We start from the raw sequence: 21,036 nt of genomic DNA, 5'->3' as shown, positions 1-21,036 counted from the left end.
AGTGTGAAAGTAGCCTACGTGAACTGCATTTATCTTTCTCTGGTATGCACTGAATGTCTCCAGCTTTGCCTAGCTCCTGAATGTCTATGTGAACTGCATTAAGCTTTCTCTGGTATGCAGTGCTCACCCTTCACTTTGGATCCATAATATATTTCACTTCTCTGGTGTCTTCCATGCATACCTCTGAGCGGTCAGTCTAACCCCTCCCCACTCTTATGACCTTTTGTTTAACTCTAAACATGTGTTCTGGCCACACACCTCCACATCCACTCACAGCTGAGTCCTCTTAGTAGCAGATATATTCAGATCCAGGAGTCTGATCCAGACTCTAGTCTTTCAAACTACATATTTCTAATTACTTTGAATTAGACTGAATTGGACTGGAATTGACTGGAAGGTAACAGAATACCAAACCACTACAACGTTTCGGTTTCTTTTCTCTTTCACCCCGATACTACTTTCCTTCCTATAATCTCCTGCAATCCCTCCACCTAGTAAAAAACGACTCATTTCTCCCTCAATACTCCCAAGCCATCTCACCTTCTCCTCAGAACTGTTCCTCCACATAAAATCCATTTTCTCCAGACACACACGGCCGCATCATGTCCTATCCTGCTCCCACCTTCTAACGCTCTGTCTGCTACTCTTCATTTCTGGTGATGTATCCCCAAATTCCGGCCCCCCTCAACACATCCCCACACTCATTTCTAACCCCCTGTCATGATCCTCTACACGGTTTCCAAACCAATCATCCAGCCACCCACTCCCCCGGTGCCCTTACCTGAAGCACTATGGAACGCACGCTCTGTCTGCAACAAACTGCCTTTTTTCCATGACCTCTTCATCACCAACAAACTATCCTTTCTTGGCATCACTGAAACCAGGCTCACCCCCTCTGACTCAGCCTCTCCAGCTGCGCTTTCCTATGGCGTATTCCACCTCGCTCACACCCCTCGCCCCAGCAACAAACGTGGTGGAGGAGTTGGCTTGCTCCTGTCCGACACCTGCTCCTTTACTTCAATCCCGATACCACCCTCCACTACTCTGCCCTCGTTTGAGGTGCACTCTGTCCGCATCTATTCCCCCTCCAACTTCCAGCTGGCTCTCATCTACCTCCCCCCAGAACTATCCATCTCCACCTTTCTCGACCACCTCACCACCTGGCTCCTTCATTTCCTCTCTGCTGACATCCCCACTATCATCATGGGTGACTTCAACATCCCCATTGATACTTCCACCTCGGCTGCCACTAAACTTTTAACGCTCACTGCCTCCTTCGGCCTCACTCAATGGTCCTCTGAGGCCACTCACAAAGATGGCCACATGCTGGACCTCATCTTCTCCCGCCTCTGCTCCCTTACTAATCTCACTAACTCACCCCTCTCCCTGTCTGACCACAACCTACTGACATTCTCTTCCCTCTCCTCTCCTAGTGTGCAACCCCCACTCCACAAACTCACTCACCCTCGCAGAAATCTCCAACACCTCAATTTACAATCACTCTCTGAGTCCCTTCTCCCTCATAGCCTCCCTTCATGACACAGATTCTGCCACTTTTTTAACACCACAATAACAGCAACACTCGATTTGGCCGCCCCGCTCATACATAGCAAAACTCGTACAATCAACAGGTAACCCTGGCTTACCAGCTTCACTACTGCAAAACAAACTTACTTCTCATCTCTCCTATCCTCCCTGTCTCACAACCCTAAACAGATTTTCAACACTTTCAATTCTCTACTCTATCCCCCTGCACCTCCTCCCTCCCCTCTCATTTCTGCTGAAGACTTTGACTCTTTCTTTAAACAGAAGATCGATACGATCAGAGAAAGCTTTGGCCCACAGCGCCCAATGCCCCTCTTAGCTGCTCAATCCTGTTCCTCCAAAACCAGCTTCTCCACCACGAAAGAAGATCAGCTCTCCACCCTCCTGTCAAGATCACACCTCACCACTTGCACGCTTGACCCGCTCCCGTCCCACCTCATCCCTAACCTTGCCACGGTCTTCATCCCAACCCTAACACACTTCTTCAACCTCTCACTCACAACAGGTGTCTTCCCCTCATCTTTCAAACATGCCAAGATCACACCCATCCTCAAAAAGCCCTCCCTCGACCCATTCTCTGTGTCTAGCTATTGTCCAATATCTCTTCTCCCATATGCCTCAAAGCTACTGGAACAACATGTCCATCTTGAACTGTCCTCCCACCTCTCCTTCTGCTCCCTCTTTGACCGCTTACAATCTGGCTTCAGAGCCCATCACTCAACTGAGACTGCCCTAACTAAAGTCACCAATGACCTACTAACTGCCAAGAGCAAGCAACACTACTCTGTCCTCCTTCTCCTGGACCTGTCTTCTGCCTTTAACACTGTGGACCACTCTCTTCTGCTACAGATCCTCTCATCTCTTGGCATCACAGACTTGGCCCTATCCTGGATCTCATCATATCTAACAGACCGAACATTCAGTGTCTCCCTCTCCCACACCACCTCCTCACTTCGCCCCTTGTCTGTCGGTGTTCCTCAAGGTTCTGTTCTAAGACCCCTACTCTTCTCCATATACACCTTTGGCCTGGGACAGCTCATAGAATCCCACAGTATGCAGTATCATCTCTACGCCGATGACACGCAGATCTACCTATCCGGACCTGACCTCACCTCCTTACTTACCAAAAACTCACACTGGCTGTCTGCTATCTCAGCCTTCTTTTCTGCTCGCTTTCTAAAACTGAACATGGACAAAACAGAATTCGTCATCTTTCCCCCATCTCACTGTACCCCTCCACCAGACCTATCCATCAATGTCAATGGTTGCTCACTTTCTCCAGTCCCACGCGCCCAGAGCCTTGGGGTGATCCTCGACTCTGCCCTCTCTTTCAAGCCACATATCCAAGCCATTGCCTCCTCCTGCCATCTCAAACTCAAAAATATTTCCCGACTCATTCCTTGACCACGACACCACAAAAACACTAGTGTACACCCTTATGATCTCCCGTCTTGACTACTGCAACCTCTTACTCTCTGGCCTCCCCTCTAGCACTCTGGCACCACTCCAAACCATCATACACTCTGCTGCCCGACTAATCTACCTGTCTCCCCGCTATTCCCCAGCCTCTCCCCTATGCCAAGCCCTTCACTGGCTTCGTATCGCCCAGAGACTCCAGTTCAAAACCCTTACTATGACACACAAAGCCATCCACAACCTGTCTCCCCCATACATCTGCAACATGGTCTCCCGGTACTTAAATGCATGCAACCTCCGATCCTCTCAAGATCTCCTTCTCTACTCCCCTCTCATCTCTTCGTCCCACAAGACTTCTCCCGTGCTTCCCCCATACTCTGGAACGCTCTACCACAACACATTAGACTCTCGTCTACCATAGAAAACCTTCAAAAAGAACTTGAAGACTCACCTCTTCCAACAAGGCTACAACCTGCAGTGATCCTCAACCTACTGAACCATCACATAAGCAGCTCTACCCTCTCCTAGTGTATCCTCACCCATCCCCTACAGACTGTGAGCCCTTGCGGGCACCGTCCTCCATCCTTCTGTACATTTTAGTGCCTTGTTGTTTGCTCATGTTTAATGTATTTGTCTATATTTGCCCCCTTTTCACATGTAAAGCACCATGGAAAAAATGGTGCTATAAAAATGTATTATAATAATAATAACATGAATGCGGCCAAGTACAGAGATATCCTGGATGAAAGCCTCTTCCAGAGTGCTCTGGACCTCTGACTTGGCCGAAGGTTCACCTTCCAACAAGACAATTACCCTAAGCACACCACTAAAATAACAAAGGAGTGGCGTCAGAACAACTCTGTGACCATTCTTGACTAGCCCAGCCAGAGACCTGACCTAAACCCAATTGAGCATCTCTGGAGAGGCCTGAAAATGGCCGTCCACCAATGTTCACCATCCAACCTGACGGAACTGGAGAGGATCTGCAAGGAAGAATGGCAGAGGATCCCCACATCCAGGTGTGAAAAACTTGTTGCGTCATTCCGAAGAAGACTCATAGCTGTACTAGCTCAAAAGGGTGCTTCTACTCAATACTGAGCAAAAGGTCTGAATACTTATGACCATGTGATATTTTGGTTTTTCTTTTTTAATACATTTGCAAAAATTTCTACATTTCTATTCTTTTTCAGTCAAGATGGGGTGCAGAGTGTACATTAATGAGAAAAAAAATGAACTTTTTTGAATTAACCAAATGACTACAATGAAACAAAGAGTGAAAAATTTAAAGGGGTCAGAATACTTTCCATACCCACTGTATGTATAAACACTCATCAATATTGAAATTGTACTACCAAGAGGGAAAATTTGTGGAATTATGGAAATAACAGGATGGGTAGACATCTCAATGATTAGTGATAAGCGCAACTGCTTGTTACTCGAGTTTTCCTAGGATGCTCGGGTATGCACCGAGTATCACATGTGCTCGAGTGACATGTTTGAGTCCCCCTGACTGCATGTTTCGCAGCTGTTAGACAGCCAAAAAACATTCAGGGATTGCTTGACAAACATGGGCAATTCCCGTATGTCTTGTAGCTGTCCAAACATGCTGCCATGGGGACTTGAACATAACACTCAAGCACCCGTGATACTCGGTGCATACCCGAGCACCCTAGGCAAATTTGAGTAGAGAGCACTTGCGCTCATCATTAACCCCTTAGTGACAGAGCCAATTTGGTACTTAATGACCGAGCCAATTTTTGCAATTCTGACCACTGTCACTTTATGAGGTTATAACTCTGGAACGCTTCAACGGATCCCGCTGATTCTGAGATTGTTTTTTCGTGACATATTGTACTTCATGTTAGTGGTAATATTTCTTCGATATTACTTGCGATTGTTTATGAAAAAAATGGAAATATGGCGAAAATTTTTAAAATTTTGCAATTTTCAAACTTTGTATTTTTATGCCCTTAAATCAGAGAGATATGTCACGAAAAATAGTTAATAAATAACATTTCCCACATGTCTACTTTACATCAGCACAATTTTGGAAACAAAATTTTTTTTTGTTAGGGAGTTATAAGGGTTAAAAGTTGACCAGCAATTTCTCATTTTTACAACACCATTTTTTTTTAGGGACCACATCACATTTGAAGTCATTTTGAGGGGTCTATATGAGAGAAAATAATGAAGTGTGACACCATTCTAAAAACTGCACCCCTCAAGGTTCTCAAAACCACATTCAAGAAGTTTATTAACCCTTTACGTGCTTCACAGGAACTGAAACAATGTGGAAGGAAAAAATGAACATTTAACTTTTTTTTGCAAACATCTTAATTCAGAACCATTTTTTTTATTTTCACAAGTGTAAAAACAGAAATGTAGCCATAAATTTTGTTATGCAATTTCTCCTGAATACGCCAATACCCCATATGTGGGGGTAAACCACTGTTAGGGCGCACCGCAGAGCTTAGAAGTGAAGGAGCGCCGTTTGACTTTTTCAATGCAGAATTGGCTGGAATTGAGTTCGGACGCCATGTCACGTTTAGAGAGCCCCTGATGTGCCTAAACAGTGGAAACTCCCCACAAGTGACACCATTTTGGAAACTAGACCCCTTAAGGAACTTATCTAGATGTGTGGTGAGCACTTTGAACCCCCATGTGCTTCACAGAAGTTTATAACGTAGAGCCGTGAAGATAAAAAATCGCTTTTGTTTACACAAAAATGATCTTTTCGCCCACAAATTCTTATTTTCACAAGGGTAACAGGAGAAATTAGACCACAAAAGTTGTTGTGCGATTTCTCCTGAATACGTCGATACCCCATATGTGAGGGTAAACCACTGGGCGCACCGCAGAGCTTGGAAGAGAAGGAGTGCCGTTTTACTTTTTCAATGTAGAATTGGCTGGAATTGAGATTGGACGCCATGTCGCGTTTGGAGAGCCCCTGATGTGCCTAAACAGTGGAAACCCCCCACAAGTGACACCATTTTGGAAACTAGACCCCTTAAGGAACTTATCTAGATGTGTGGCGAGCACTTTGAACCCCCATGTGCTTCACAGAAGTTTATAACGTAGAGCCATGAAAAAAAAAATTGCATTTTTTCTACAAAAATGATCTTTTTGCCCACAAATTTTTATTTTCACAAGGGTAACAGGAGAAATTAGACCACAAAAGTTGTTGTGCAATTTCTCCTGAGTACGTCGATACCCAATATGTGGGGGTAAACCACTGTTTGGGCGCACCGCAGAGCTTGGAAGAGAAAGAGTGCCGTTTAACTTTTTCAATGTAGAATTGGCTGGAATTGAGATCGGACACCATGTCGCGTTTGGAGAGCCCCTGATGTGCCTAAACAGTAGAAATCCCCCACAAGTGACCCCATTTTGGAAACTAGACCCCCCATGGAACTTATCTAGATGTGTGGTGAGAACCTTGAATGCCCAAGTGCTTCACAGAAGTTTATAATGCAGAGCCGTGAAAATAAAAAATATTTTTTTTTTCCACAAAAAAGATTTTTTAGCCCCCAAGTTTTTATTTTCACAAGGGTAACAAGAGAAATTGGACCCCAAAAGTTGTTGTCCAATTTGTCCTGAGTATGCTGGTACCCCATATGTGGGGGTAAACCACTGTTTGGGCACACGGCAGAGCTCGGAAGGAAGGAGCGCCGTTTTGGAATGCAGCCTTTGATAGAATGGTCTGCGGGTATTATGTTGCGTTTGCAGAGCCCCTGATGTACCTAACCAGTAGAAACCCTCCACAAGTGACCCCATTTTGGAAACTAGACCCCCCAAGGAACTTATCTAGATGTGTGGTGAGAACTTTGAATGCCCAAGTGCTTCACAGAAGTTTAGAATGCAGAGTCGTGAAAATAAAAAATATTTTTTTTTCCACAAAAAAGATATTGTAGCCCCCAAGTTTTTATTTTCACAAGGGTAACAGGAGAAATTGGACTGCAATAGTTGTTGTCCAATTTATCCCGAGTACGCTGATGCGCCATATGTGGGGGTAAACCACTGTTTGGGCGCACGGCAGAGCTCGGAAGGGAAGGAGCGCCTTTTTGGAATGCAGACTTTGATAGAATGGTCTGTGGGCATTATGTTGCGATTGTAGAGCCCCTGATATACCTAAATTGTAGTAACCCCCCACAAGTGACCCCATTTTGGAAACTAGACCCCCCAAGGAACTTATCTAGATGTGTGGTGAGAACTTTAAATGCCCAAGTGCTTCACAGAAGTTTAGAATGCAGAGTCGTGAAAATAAAAAATATTTTTTTTTTCACAAAAAAGATATTGTAGCCCCCAAGTTTTTATTTTCACAAGGGTAACAAGAGAAATTGGACCCCAGAAGTTGTTGTCCAATTTATCCCGAGTACGCTGATGCCCGTTATGTGGGGGTAACCCACTGTTTGGGCGCACGGCAGAGCTCAGAAGGGAGGGAGCACCATTTGACTTTTTGAGCGCAAAATTGGCTGTCGTGTTTGGAGACCCCCTGATGTACCTAAACAGTTGAAACCCCCCAATTCTAGCTCCAACCCTAACCCCAACACACCCCTAATCCTAATCCCAACCTGATCCATAATCCTAATCACTAACCCTAACCATAATCACAACCCTTACCCCAAAACAACCCTAATGTCAACCCTAACCATAACCCTAATCAAAACCCTAAATCCAACACACCCCTAATCCTAATCTCAACCCTAACCTCAAACCTAACCCTAATCCCAATACACCCCTAATCACAACCCTAATCTTAACCCTAATCCCAAACCTAACCCTAATCCCAAGCGTAACCCTAATGCCAACCCTAACCCTAATACCAACCCTAATCCAAACCCTAACCCTAATCCCAGCTCTAACCCTAACTTTAGCCCCAACCCTAGCCCTAACTTTAGCCCCAACCCTAACCCTAGCCCTAAGGCTACTTTCACACTTGCGTCGTTTGGCATTCCGTCGCAATCCGTCGTTTTGGACAAAAAACGGATCCTGCAAATGTGCCCGCAGGATGCGTTTTTTGCCCATAGACTTGTATTGCCGACGGATCGTGACGGATGGCCACACGTCGCGTCCGTCGTGCACTGGATCAGTTGTGTTTTGGCGGAGCGTCGGCACAAAAAAACATTCAATGAAACGTTTTTTTGTACGTCGCATCCGCCATTTCTGACCGCGCATGCGTGGCCGTAACTCCGCCCCCTCCTCCCCAGGACATAGATTGGGCAGCGGATGCGTTGAAAAACTACAGCTGCTGCCCACGTTGTGCACAATTTTCACAACGTGCGTCGGTATGTCGGGCCGACGCATTGCGACGGCCCCGTACCGACGTAAGTGTGAAAGAAGCCTAACCCTAAATTTAGCCCCAACCCTAACCCTAAATTTAGCCCCAACCCTAGCCCTAACCCTAGCCCTACCCCTAACCCTACCCCTAACCCTAACCCTACCCCTAACCCTAACCCTACCCCTAACCCTACCCCTAACCCTACCCCTAACCCTAACCCTAACCCTACCCCTAACCCTACCCCTAACCCTAATTTTAGCCCCAACTGCTGTTCTCCTGCCGGCCGGCAGATGGAGACAGATGGCGGGCGCACTGGGCATGCGCCCGCCATTTTCTTCTGCCGGCGGCCAGGAGGAGCAGCAAGAGGATCCAGGGACCTAGGTGAATATGCTAGGGTCCCCGAATCCCCCTATTTCTCTGTCCTCTGATGTGCGATCACATCAGAGGACATAGAATTACACTTTTTTTTCTTTGCGGTCGCCGGTAAACAGTTAATTACCGGCGATCACAAAAACAGGGGTCGGTAATACCGACCCCCGATCATGCTCTTTGGGGTCTCGGCTACCCCCGGCAGCCGAGACCCCAAAGATTCTCCCGGTGCCGGCCGGTGGGCGCACTGCGCATGCGCCCGCCATTTTGAAGATGGCGGCGCCCATCGGGAGACACGAGGAGCATCGGGGGAGCTAGGTGAGTATTGGGGGGCCACCTGGGACCCCTTTTCTCTGTCCTCCGATGTGCGATCACATCGGAGGACAGAGAAATTAAAAAGAGATCGCGTTTTTTTTTTTTTTTTGCGATCGCCGGTAAACGGTTAATTACCGGCGATCGCAAATGCGGGGTGGGTTAAAAACCCCCCGAATCATGTTCTCTGGGGTCTCGGCTACCCCCGGCAGCCGAGACCCCGGAGAAAATCGGCCTCTGGGGGGCGCTATTGACTTTTTCCACAGCGCCGTTAATTAACGGCGCTGTGGTTTAAGTACCCTTAGCGGCCGCCGTTAAAAGGCGTATCGGCGGTCGCTTAGGGGTTAATAATGATATGAAAATTATGAAAAAATGTAAACAACATTTTCAAAACATCCCATTTATTCACTATTGCGTTTGAGCACCATGTCCCAAAATATATGCACTTTAAATGCCCTGGCTGCTATCAATAAGGTTATTATTGGTTGTCTGAAGAATGTTCTGCCACGGTAAATATGCTAGGGTGTGCAAATAATCTATATCCGCTGCTGGCAGCTCACTTTGCAGTTGCTGACCGATCACATCCCAGATAAAGGCGATGAAGTCTACAGATGCTGCAGGTGATGGTAGCACGTTTAAAGGTACCGTCACACTAGACGATATCGCTAGCGATCCGTGACGTTGCAGCGATATCGTCCAGTGTGACAGGCAGCAGCGATCAGGCCCCTGCTGTGATATCGCTGGTCGGGGAAGAAAGTCCAGAACTTTGTTTCGTCGCTGGATCTCCCGCTGACATCGCTGAATCGGCGTGTGTGACGCCGATTCATCGATGTCTTCGCTGGTAACCAGGGTAAACATCGGGTTACTAAGCGCAGGGCCGCGCTTAGTAACCCGATGTTTACCCTGGTTACCATCGTTAAAGTAAAAAAAACAACCACTACATACTTACCTACCGCTGTCTGTCCCCGGCGCTCTGCTTCTCTGCTCTGGCTGTGAGCACAGCGGCCGGAAAGCACAGCGGTGACGTCACCGCTCTGCTTTCCGGCTGCGGTAGGTAAGTATGTAGTGGTTGTTTTTTTTACTTTAACGATGGTAACCAGGGTAAACATCGGGTTACTAAGCGCGGCCCTGCGCTTAGTAACCCGATGTTTACCCTGGTTACCGGGGACCTCGGGATTGTTGGTCGCTAGAGAGCTGTCTGTGTGACAGCTCTCCAGCGACGCTGCAGCGATCCGGATCGTTGTCGGTATCGCTGCAGCGTCGCTTAGTGTGACGGTACCTTAAGTCACGAAGGCTGCTCACAGTAGCACAAACATCATGTGGTCTGGTGCTGCCTTGTTGAAAAATGGCTTCTGAGACACTTTGGAGAAATGGCTTTACCACTGGTAAAGCCATCAATGTAATGCCAAACTGTTAGTGTACCTGGATTGAAGACTAGATACATAGATACTACATACATACTACATACAACATACATACTACATACATACAATACATTCATACATTACATACATACTACATACTACATACTTACTACATATTTTTCAACATACTACATACATACTACATACATAAAACATACATACAACATACATGCTACCTACAATACATTCATACATTACATACAATACATACATACAGACATACAGTACATTAAACATAGAGTACATACTCACCATCACTTGTCACTTTGATCCCCGAAGCCAGTGTGATCTGTAAAAAAGATTAAAATAACAAACAACCAATATATTCCCTGTCCGCAGAAATCCACGAGTGTCCCACGATATTGTATATTGGTTGTTTGTTCTTTTAATCTTTTTTACAGATGACACTGGTTTCGGGGAACAAAGTGACAAGTGATGGTGAGTATGTACTCTGTGTTATATGTACTGTATGTCTATATGTATGTAATGTATGAATGTATTGTATGTAGTATGTATGTAGTATGTAATGTATGAATGTATTGTATGTAGTATGTATGTAGTATGTAATGTATGAATGTATTGTATGTAGTATGTATGTATGTAGTATGTATGTAGTATGCATCTAGTATGTATGTATGTAGTATGTATGTTTTTTTTTCTTTGTTTTTTACATTCAACACATTAGCAGGATGATGGGACTACTACTGTCCCATCATTGGCTAATGTGTCAATCACTGTCACTGTCACTTGTAGTCCCATTGGACGATGCCTGCACACACGCACAGAGCCCCGGCAGGCCGCACAGAGCCCCGGCAGGCCCGCACAGAGCCCCGGCAGGCCCGCACAGACCCCCGAGACGGCTGTACAGATCCCCGGCAGGCCCGCACAGACCCCGCCCGCACACACAGACACGCACAGTGTCCGCCCACGCACCGCCCACAATCTTCCCCCCTCCGGAACAGGATGTAGAAGGACAGAAAGGGTTTATTTACTTTCCGATATTTGTGTCCCATTGACTTGCTTTGGTATCGGGTATCGGTATCGGTGATATCCGATATTTTTGGATATCGGCCAATCCGATACCGATACTTCTTGATATCAGAAGGTATCGCTCAACACTATTGAGAACACATTGCTTCATCCGACCACTAGCTATACATATAGTACACTGCCCTTCTGCTGGATCGGACCATTCTCTATTCTGGGTACTTGCTGGCAACTAGGTTATGCGTCTAATATTTTATTTATTTTATTTATCACATTTTCATTGTGATTTACAGTAGACCATTAGCTACTCTGACACTGTATTAAAGGGAATCTATCAGCGGGTTTTTGCCAGCTAATCTGAGAGCAGCATAATGTAGGGACAGAGACTCTAATTCCAGTGATGTGTCACTTACTGGATTGCATACTGTAGTTTTGAGAAAATCACTTTTTTATCAGCAGGAGATTATGACTAGAGGACTAGTAAACCTGCTGCCAAGTAGTCAAGCATATCATGATCTCTGTATAACCCCGCTTCTACCACCAATTGGAAGCTTTCTATGTACACTTTAGCAGAAAGCTGGCAATCAGTGGTGTCGGCGGGGTTACACAAAGCTCAGCATTCAGACAACTAGTTGATCTGCAGCAGATATAACAGTGATTTTTATCAAAATGACAGCAAGCAGCCCAGTAAGTGATACATTGCTAGAATCAGTCTCTTCCCCTACATCTCGCTGCTCTCAGAGTAGGTAACAGAAACTTGGTGACAGATTAATATTTAATTGTATTAATATTAATATGCACTAAAGAGATATTTTATTCATTCTAGGTTATGTACCAGACGCCTGTTCCTACTGGTGATGTGTTCTTCTTTGAGACGTTTGATGATGGATTATTAGATAGGTATGTTACTTAGTATATACAGTATATATCATTACTTCTGTATCTATCATTGTATATATTATAATAATAATAATCTTTATATTTATATAGCGCTAACATATTCCGCAGCGCTTTACAGAGATTATCATCGCTGTCCCCAACGGGGCTCACAATCTAAATCCCTATCAATATGTCTTTGGAATGTGGGAGGAAACCGGAGCGCCTGGAGGAAACCCACGCAAACATGGAGAGAACATAGAAACTCTTTGCAGATGTTGTCCTTGGTGGAATTTGAACCCAGGACTCCAGCACTGCAAGGCTGCTGTGCTAACCACTGAGCCACCGTGTGTCAGTAAATAGCACTTATGCCCTCAGTGCTGTAGTAATGTTTTAAAAATACCTGGAGCAATATGTGTATGGAGTTTCTTTTTTTCTCTTTATTCCAAGCACTGGTCACTTCCCACATTTCCAAAAAGTCTAATTACAAAAACAAAGCCATGACATATTTCTTTACATACAGTATTGAAGTGGTTGTCCAGTGAAAACAAGTCATCACCTGTCCACAGGATAGATGACGACTTGCTGATCAGTGGATGTCTCACCGCTGGGACCCGTGCCAATCATCAGAACGGGGAATTTTTATCCCCATCGGGGATCCTTGTTAAAAAAAATGGAGCAGCCTAACCATTCATTCTCTATGGGGCTGCTGTAAACAGCCAGGCACAGTGCTCAGAAGCTCTCTAGAGAATGAATGAAGTGTTGCTCCATCCTAACTGGGGAAAAAGTTCATGTCCCAGTGTTTGGTCCACCCATACTCTTTTCACCAGAAAACCCTTTTAAGGGGATATGTTCTTATTGCTCGAATCTTATAGGCAGAGGCGTAGCTAGGGTTTCACCTTAGGGGGGGGGCGAAACACCTGAGTGGGCCCCTAACCAGCTAACCCTGATTACAACTACGGTTGCGCACTCTAATTGTGAATATAGTGGAACCTCAGAATATGACAGCGCTGTTATTGAAAATAAATCTATATACAAAAACAAACATTGATTTTACTGCCATATTGTGACCATATAGTGGTAGATACCAGTTCTGCAGAGCATATAAGAGATTACACTACAGTCATAGATGGAGACTTACAGCTGACGTTTTCTCTGATGGAGTCATAGTAACATACATAGTTAGTAAGGCCAAAAAAAGACATTTGTCCATCCAGTTCAGCCTATATTCCATCATAATAAATCCCCAGATCTATGTCCTTCTACAGAACCTAATAATTGTATGATACAATATTGTTCTGCTCCAGGAAGACATCCAGGCCTCTCTTGAACCCCTCGACTGAGTTCGCCATCACCACCTCCTCAGGCAAGCAATTCTCCTCAGTCATTCACTTTCCCATCTTTTCCATCTGGCCCACACTGACATGACAACAACACATCTGACTCCTCACATTTCCTGCACTGTCCCCATCTTTCCCCAATCTGCACAAACTCCTCATCCTGCTGATATCCCAATACTGAGCCGCTGCTGCCGTATGTCTCCCTATTACTGCACCTACTGTGTGGTACAATAACGCGCTCCTCTTACCACCCCACATAGTAATGCCACCACTGTGCTCCTTACATAGTAATAATGACTCCTTTTTGCTCTCTAGAGAGTAAAATTGCCTCCTAGAAAATATTAATGCCCTTTGCTAGTGCCCTCCACATTTTTGACCTAGAAAGTAATAATACCCCATATGCAACTTTGATGGTCACAATACTCTGAGTGCCCCTATAACAATAATGCTTAAGTGCCCACTTAACATTTAATAATGTCCCCTAAGTTCCCCCATGTACTGCTCCATTATACACAGTATGGTGAGCTCAAAGCTTTCATATACACAGTATAAGGCCCCTACAGCTCCCCTATACACAGTATAAGGCCCCCACAGCTCCCCTATACAAATTATGATTCTACAACTCCCCTATACACCGTATGATGTTCCCACTGCTGCCGTATAGAAAGTATAAGCCCAATGCTCCCCTTTACACAGTATAATGCTGACAGAGCTCCACTATAGAAAATATGACCCCCAGAGCCCCACTATATACAGTGTAATGGGCCAACAGCTCCCATATGCACAATTTAATGCCTTCACAGTTCACTATACAAAGTGGTGGGTCGACATCTCCCTTATACACAGTATGATTGGCCAGCAGCTCCCTTATACACAGTATGATTGGCCCGCAGCTCCTGTATACACAGTATGATTGGCCCGCAGCTCCCGTATACACAGTATGATTGGCCCGCAGCTCCCTTATACACAGTATTATGGGCCCGCAGCTCCCCAATACACAGTATGATTGGCCCACAGCTCCCTTATACACAGTATGATGGGCCCGTAGCTCCCTTATACACAGTATGATGGGCCTGCAGCTCCCGTATACACAGTATGATTGGCCCGCAGCTTCATTATACACAGTATCATGGGCCCGCAGCTCCCTTATACACAATATGATGGGGCCACAGCTTCCTTATACACAGTATGATGGGGCCAGAGCTTCCTTATACACAGTATGATGGGGCCACAGCTCCCTTATACACAGTATGATGGGCCCGCAGCTCCCTTATACACAGTATGATGGGCCCGCAGCTCCCTTATACATAGTATGATGGGTCCGCAGCTCCCCTATACACAGTATGATTGGCCCGCAGCTCCCCTATACACAGTATGAAGGGCCCGCAGTTCCCTTATACACAGTATGATTGGCCCGCATCTCACTTACACACAGTATGATGGGCCCGCAGCTCCCTTATACACAATATGATGGGCCCGCAGCTCACGATCATGATTTGGCAGTCTGCAGTCATATAAAGTGACTGCAGACATTTATTCCAAGCCTTTATCAACTTTATAGTAAAAAATTGCTTATTATTAAATTATTAAAGCACCTCTCTAGCATGGTTTTTTTTTTCTACCGCTGGAATGGTGCTTTAAGCGCACTATTTTGTGGCACTGCTGCAGTGTGGCGGCTCAAACTTGTGAGCGTAGGTTCTGACTGGCCAGAAGTGAGAAGCTATGTCACATCGCTCAATGTAAGACTATGAGAGCAAGGAACATACCAGAACGAGGCTCCCATAGACTTACATGATTAGTGACCTCTGTACCGCTCCATGAAACACTGCAGGAGACGGAGCTGAGGTGAAAACCGATGAAAACCCCTGAAGGTGAGTATTAGACAGGGGGCAGGGGACTTGGATTTTCAGCTCCGCTCCAGCAGTGAAATAAAAAAAAATACTAGAGTGGTGCTGTAAATGTGATGCAGCGCTTGGTTACTGTATGGGGCTTCTTATACTAATACTCATAAAAGACCCAAGTGGTACGTATGAAAAGCCCCCAACCCCCCCCGACAGTAAATATTACATGTGGAGTACATATAATAAAATAACATAACAAAACATAATATTCAGCCCCCAGTGCCCTGTCCCCCTCCCCCATTTCAGCCTCAACAATACCCCCATCATCTCACATCCACCCCCTCAGTGCCCTGTCCACACCTCACCCACAACACCCCCATGGTCTCACATTCACCCTCCAGTGGCCTGTCTCCCCTCCCCCACAATACCCCCGTGGTCTCACATTCACCCCCCAGTGCCCTGTCTCCCCTCTTCCACAATACCCCCATGGTCACATTCACCCCCCAGTACCCTTTCTCCCCTCCCCCACAATATCCCCATTGCCTCACATTCACCCCCCAGTACCCTGTCTCCCCTCCCCCACAATACCTCCATGGTCTCACATTCACCCCCCAGTACCCTGTCCTCCCTCACCTACTTTCAGCCCCTACAATACCCCCATTGCCTCACATTCACCCCCCAGTGCCCTGTCTCCCCTCTTCCACAATACCTCCATGGTCTCACATTTCCCCCCCCAACCCTGTCCTCCCTCACCTACTTTCAGCGCCCACAATACCCCAATGGTCTCACATTCACCTCACAGTGACATACCTGAATTTAGTAAAGCTAATAAGTTCCAGCCCCACTTAAGCTACGTTCACATTTGCGTCTTACGACGCAGCGTCGTCGACGCATAACGACGCATGCGTCATGCGCCCCTATCTTTAACATTGGGGACGCATGTACATGCGTTGTCAAGCGTTTTGGTGCAACGCACGACGCATGCGTCGTTTTGCCGCACCTACCGGGGCGCCGGCGACGATACATGTTGCAGTTTTGTAGCGTTGTAAAAACGCGTGCGTCGCACTTGTGTCGCCCGTGCGTCGTAATTGCATTACAATCCCCATTGAAACCAATTGACAACGCACGGGACGCAAGTGCGTGCGTCGTGCATGCGTTGTGCGACGCATGCGTCGTTAAATAAAATTACACAAAAAGTGTCTAGACAGTGAAAAACATCCCCCATATATAAAAAGAATGTTTGGATTGTTTGTCACTTTTGCTGCAGCATACCAAAGATACCAGACCTCATCATCTCCTGTCAAGAGATGTAAGTATAGAATGATTCTGCGCATTTTCTACATGTTTTATTTTTAAATTGTTTTATTGCAAGTTGTGTATGTTCTGCACTGTGGTTGTGTAAAGACACTGGTGTATTTTTAGTCTTGTTGTGATGTATGGCGTTGTATAGGATGGCGTTTCATTGTCTCCGGCCTTGTTGATGTAAATTATTGGTCTTTCCTGGATTGACTTCTCTTTTCATTTTTTTTTGGGGGGGTGTTTTTTTATTCTGTTGTGATGTATATTTATTGCGTTATATGATGGCGTTTCATTGTCTCCGGCCATGTTGGTTTTATTGTAAAGTATGGTAGTATAGAATGATTCTGCGCATTTTCTACATGTTTTAATTTTAAATTGTTTTATTGCAAGTTGTGTATTATGTTCTGCACTGTGGTTGTGTAAAGACATTGGTTTATTTTTAGTCTGGTTGTGATGTATGGAGTTGTATAGGATGGCGTTTCATTGTCTCCGGCCTTGTTGATTACTGTAAAGTATGGTGGTCTTTCCAGGATTGACTTTTCTTTTCTATTTTTTTTTGGGGGGTGTTTTTTTATTCTGTTGTGATGTATATTTCTTGCGTTCTATGATGGCGTTTCATTGTCTCCGGCCATGTTGGTTTTATTGTAAAGTATGGTGGTGTATCTAGGATTGACGTTTCTTTCCTTAATTTTTTTGGGTTGTTATTTTTTTTTTCAGAAATCTATTGTGCTGTTTGGGTTGTTCCGTGCATGCATTTGTTCCACTGTGTGTTTTTTTTTTTTTTTTTAAAATAGAAATGTTTGCTTTTTTAATCAGGTTCTGAGGAATTTCAGGGCTTCATATGTAGCCGTACTCTTTTATATATATATTTTTTCTATTGTAACGTATGGCGGTATGGTTTGCCTTTTCTTGTGCCTTTTGGAAATCAATGTTGTAAAAATTTTGTTCAAAAAAATCTGTGTCTTTTTGGATTACTACATAGGGTCTGTTGTGTATTTGTTTTGTTATCTTTAGGCTTTTGTTTACTCTGGCATTGTGTCGTCTCCGCCATTGTTTTTTATTTCAATGTGGCAGTGTTGTTTGCTCAGCGCTAGTTCAGTCGGCATTGTACAATGAGTGCACTGTTCGTTGTGGTTGTAATGTAAATGTATGGATTTTTTTGATATTTTCCTATGTTCCTCTGTATTGTGCATAGTAAAATAATTACCTTTTTTTAATTTCAGAATTTCATCTACTTACAATGGCCAGCGACTCGAGCCACACCCCACCGCTGAGGAGTCCGGTGAGTACATGATCTACTGTTGCTTATATATTCGGTGTCATTTGTAGACGTGTCACTCAACTTTTTTTAAACTATTTTCCAGGCTTCAAGTGAGGAGGAACAGAGCCAGGAGGAACAGAGCCAGCAGGAGCAGCGACCACGGGGCCAAGCTGTGGTGGCAGGACGGCGAGTACGTTTTTTTTCAAACAACCTAGTACTTAGTCACGCGGACCAGGTGGTGTTGCGACGTATGTGGGCTGAGGTGGCCAAATCGCTGTGGGATGGCTTCGACAGCGCTTCACCCACGGACAAAGATAAATTTGGTAAGTATTGCCGAAATGCTGCTCTGACCCATCATGCCAGGATACACAACCGTCTGTGATGTGTTCTACTTTCGTGGCATCGCACACGGTTGCGTTATCAATTTAAAATTTTTCTCTCAACCTTAATTTTTTGTTTGACTTTTCCACAGTCTAAAAATTGAAGACCAGATGGCGCTCCATGAAGGACCGTTTCAAAGGGTCATGAAAAAGGAGGGACAGCAGTAGTGGTGCTGCTGCGTCAAGGACCTCTACATACAAGTACAGCCGTATTCTGCAGTTCCTGAGACCGGTCCTTGGCAGCCGAAAGTAAGTATTTTAGTACCTATTCCCACACATCGGTTATTGGAAAACATGCATATTCACGTAGTATATTTCCCAGCCACGTAGTTTATTGCGCAGCCATTTATATTGCCCAGTACGTAGTATACAGCACACAGACACATAGTAGATTGGCCAGCCACGGGCAATATTTCATAATGGCGTTGTATATTGCCCATCCAGGTTTATCACAGATTCCAAAAAAAAGTAAAAATAATAGACACGGGAGACCTTCTAGTCCACGGCAGGTTATGTTCCCAGGGTTGCTCTGATCGGAGGACCTGTGATGACGTCTCGGTCACATGACCGTGACATCATGGCAGCTCCGACAATAAGCGTAAGCCATGGCGGCCGTTACAAACGCCAACCATGGGTGAGTATAGCATGGTAATTTTGTAAAAATTAAATGTATTCTATTTTTAATATTGATGCGGCATAGGCAGTGTCAATATTAAAAATTGGTTAACATCTTAACGGCGGCAACGGTTACCGCCGGTAAGTGTTTATCGATGACAAGGAAGTATGCGGGCGACGGCCATTCACTGCGGGGAGTAAGGAGTGGCCATTTTATTCAGGCAAGTCCCCCGCGCTGATTGGTCGCATCAGCCATATCAGGCAGCTGGCCGGTTCAATCAGCGAATTACTACCGTTACGACTGACAGACGGAACTAACCCTTTACAATTATGTAAAATTATAATTTTATAGTGTGTGATGCAAAGTTAACTTTTACACAGGTGGTGGCGAATGTGAAATGTTATATTTTGTATACTAATGTTTTCCTTATGTTTTCACAGAACACACAGCAGCACCCGCGAGCCTGTTCGGCCCTCTGGAGCAGTCCTTCGTGAATCGCCATCTGACCCATCACAGCCTTCCCACAGTATGCACCACCATCTGGAGAACCGGCAGCCGGTCCATCAGATGTTCCCCTGGCCGAGGCCTCTGTCGCTCCTTCCTTCGGGTATTCCCGACAGCGTCAGCGGGCCTCGGACAGGCAGCTACTGCCCGAATTTTTGCATTTGAGCACGGTCTTCCAGAATTGTTTCAAGGCGCTGGGCGATAGAATGGACACCGCTCTGTCCAATATCGACCGGCGTCTTCAAACTATGGAATCCGAGCTCTCGAGGCCGGCAAAACATTTCTTTAGTGCCATTGAGAAGGGCATGGTGGAACATCTTACGCCGGAACTCCAGATTTCGGTTATGCAGGCCTGCAACAATGCATACGTGACTGCTCTGCAGCAGGCTCGGGTCATGCAGTCAGCGACTACAATGCCTGGAGTACCATCGCTGTCTAGCATGACTCCGACTCCTGCTGCAGAGCACCCACACAGAGCTCCGAGGGCCGCCGCCGCCGACACCATAGAACCCAGCCGCAAAGTCCTGCTCCTGCCAGGCCTTCAAGGGCAGAAAGACGCCAAGCTGAACCACACCCAGAGGGAGAGAGGAGAAAAAAACGGCAAAAAACCAGAACATCAACGGTGGCTATGGCTGCTCCAATTACCACACCAAGCACTCGACCGGGGTCTAGCCGGAGCAGGAGTAGCCAGAGCCAGTCCACAGTGCCAAGGACACTGGTCGTGCCTCCTCCCTTACCTCCTGCGTTGGCATTATCACCACCATCTACCACAGGGTGGACAGATGTCGGCATACCGTCAAGTGTCTTGCAATATGGTGGTTCCTCCTCCTCGTCCTCCTCCTCTTTCTCCTCCACCCACTCCCAAACTGGTGGATATCAATCCCCCTTAATCGCAGAAGTTCCTACCCCTTAGAACCTTTACCCATTTTCCTTTTTGTGTCACTCGCCCTTAATAAAACTGTTATTTTGTTGACAAAATCAGAGTTTCTTGGTCTAAAATAAAGTTTGCACCAACTCACACCGTGCGCCGTACACAAATCTTGTGTTTGTAACACCTCAAATCTGCAATGTCTAACACAATTTTATCAAGTTTCAGTTGTAAATTTTTTAGGGCTGTCTCACATTGTACTATGAGATGTTACAAACACAAAGAGGATGTAAAAATATATACATTTTCAAACCTACTGTAAAGGTACCATCACACAACGATTTCATTAAAGATATTGTTGTTTTTTTTTGACGTAGCAACGATATCGTTTACGAAATCGTTATGCGTGACAGCGACCATCGATCAGGCCCCTCCTGGGAGATCGTAGGTCTCTGCGAATGATCAGGACCTTTTTTTGGTCACTGATCACACGCTGTCATCGTTGGATCGGCGTGTTTGACACTGATTCAGCGATGTCTTCACTGTAGTGTTTACCCAGGGTAAAAAGTCTAAAAAAAAAAAAAACCCTACATACTTACATTCTGGTGTTTGCCACGTCCCTCGCCGTCATCTTCCCGCACTGACTCACTGTCATTCCCGGCCGTAAAGTAAAAGCAGAGCACACCGTTGATGTCAACGCTGTGCTGTGCTTTCGGGCTGGCA

At 45.6% G+C, this 21,036-nt stretch overlaps 1 protein-coding gene across 1 annotated transcript in view; it reads left to right on the top strand.

Annotated features, from left to right (window-relative positions):
• The window catches only part of CLGN (calmegin), a 173,705-nt gene that overhangs the window by 34,000 nt on the left and 118,669 nt on the right, over nucleotides 1-21,036 (top strand). Inside the window, exon 3 of the mRNA XM_069743975.1 lies at nucleotides 12,155-12,228. Coding sequence (XP_069600076.1) covers nucleotides 12,155-12,228 — 74 coding nt within the window. The remainder of the gene's footprint in view (nucleotides 1-12,154; nucleotides 12,229-21,036) is intronic.

The sequence above is a fragment of the Ranitomeya imitator genome, chromosome 1, assembly GCF_032444005.1.
Source record: "Ranitomeya imitator isolate aRanImi1 chromosome 1, aRanImi1.pri, whole genome shotgun sequence".
Lineage (NCBI taxonomy): Eukaryota > Metazoa > Chordata > Amphibia > Anura > Dendrobatidae > Ranitomeya > Ranitomeya imitator.
The sequence above is the reverse complement of the archived record's forward strand: the minus strand, read 5'-3'. Positions and strand labels throughout refer to the sequence as shown.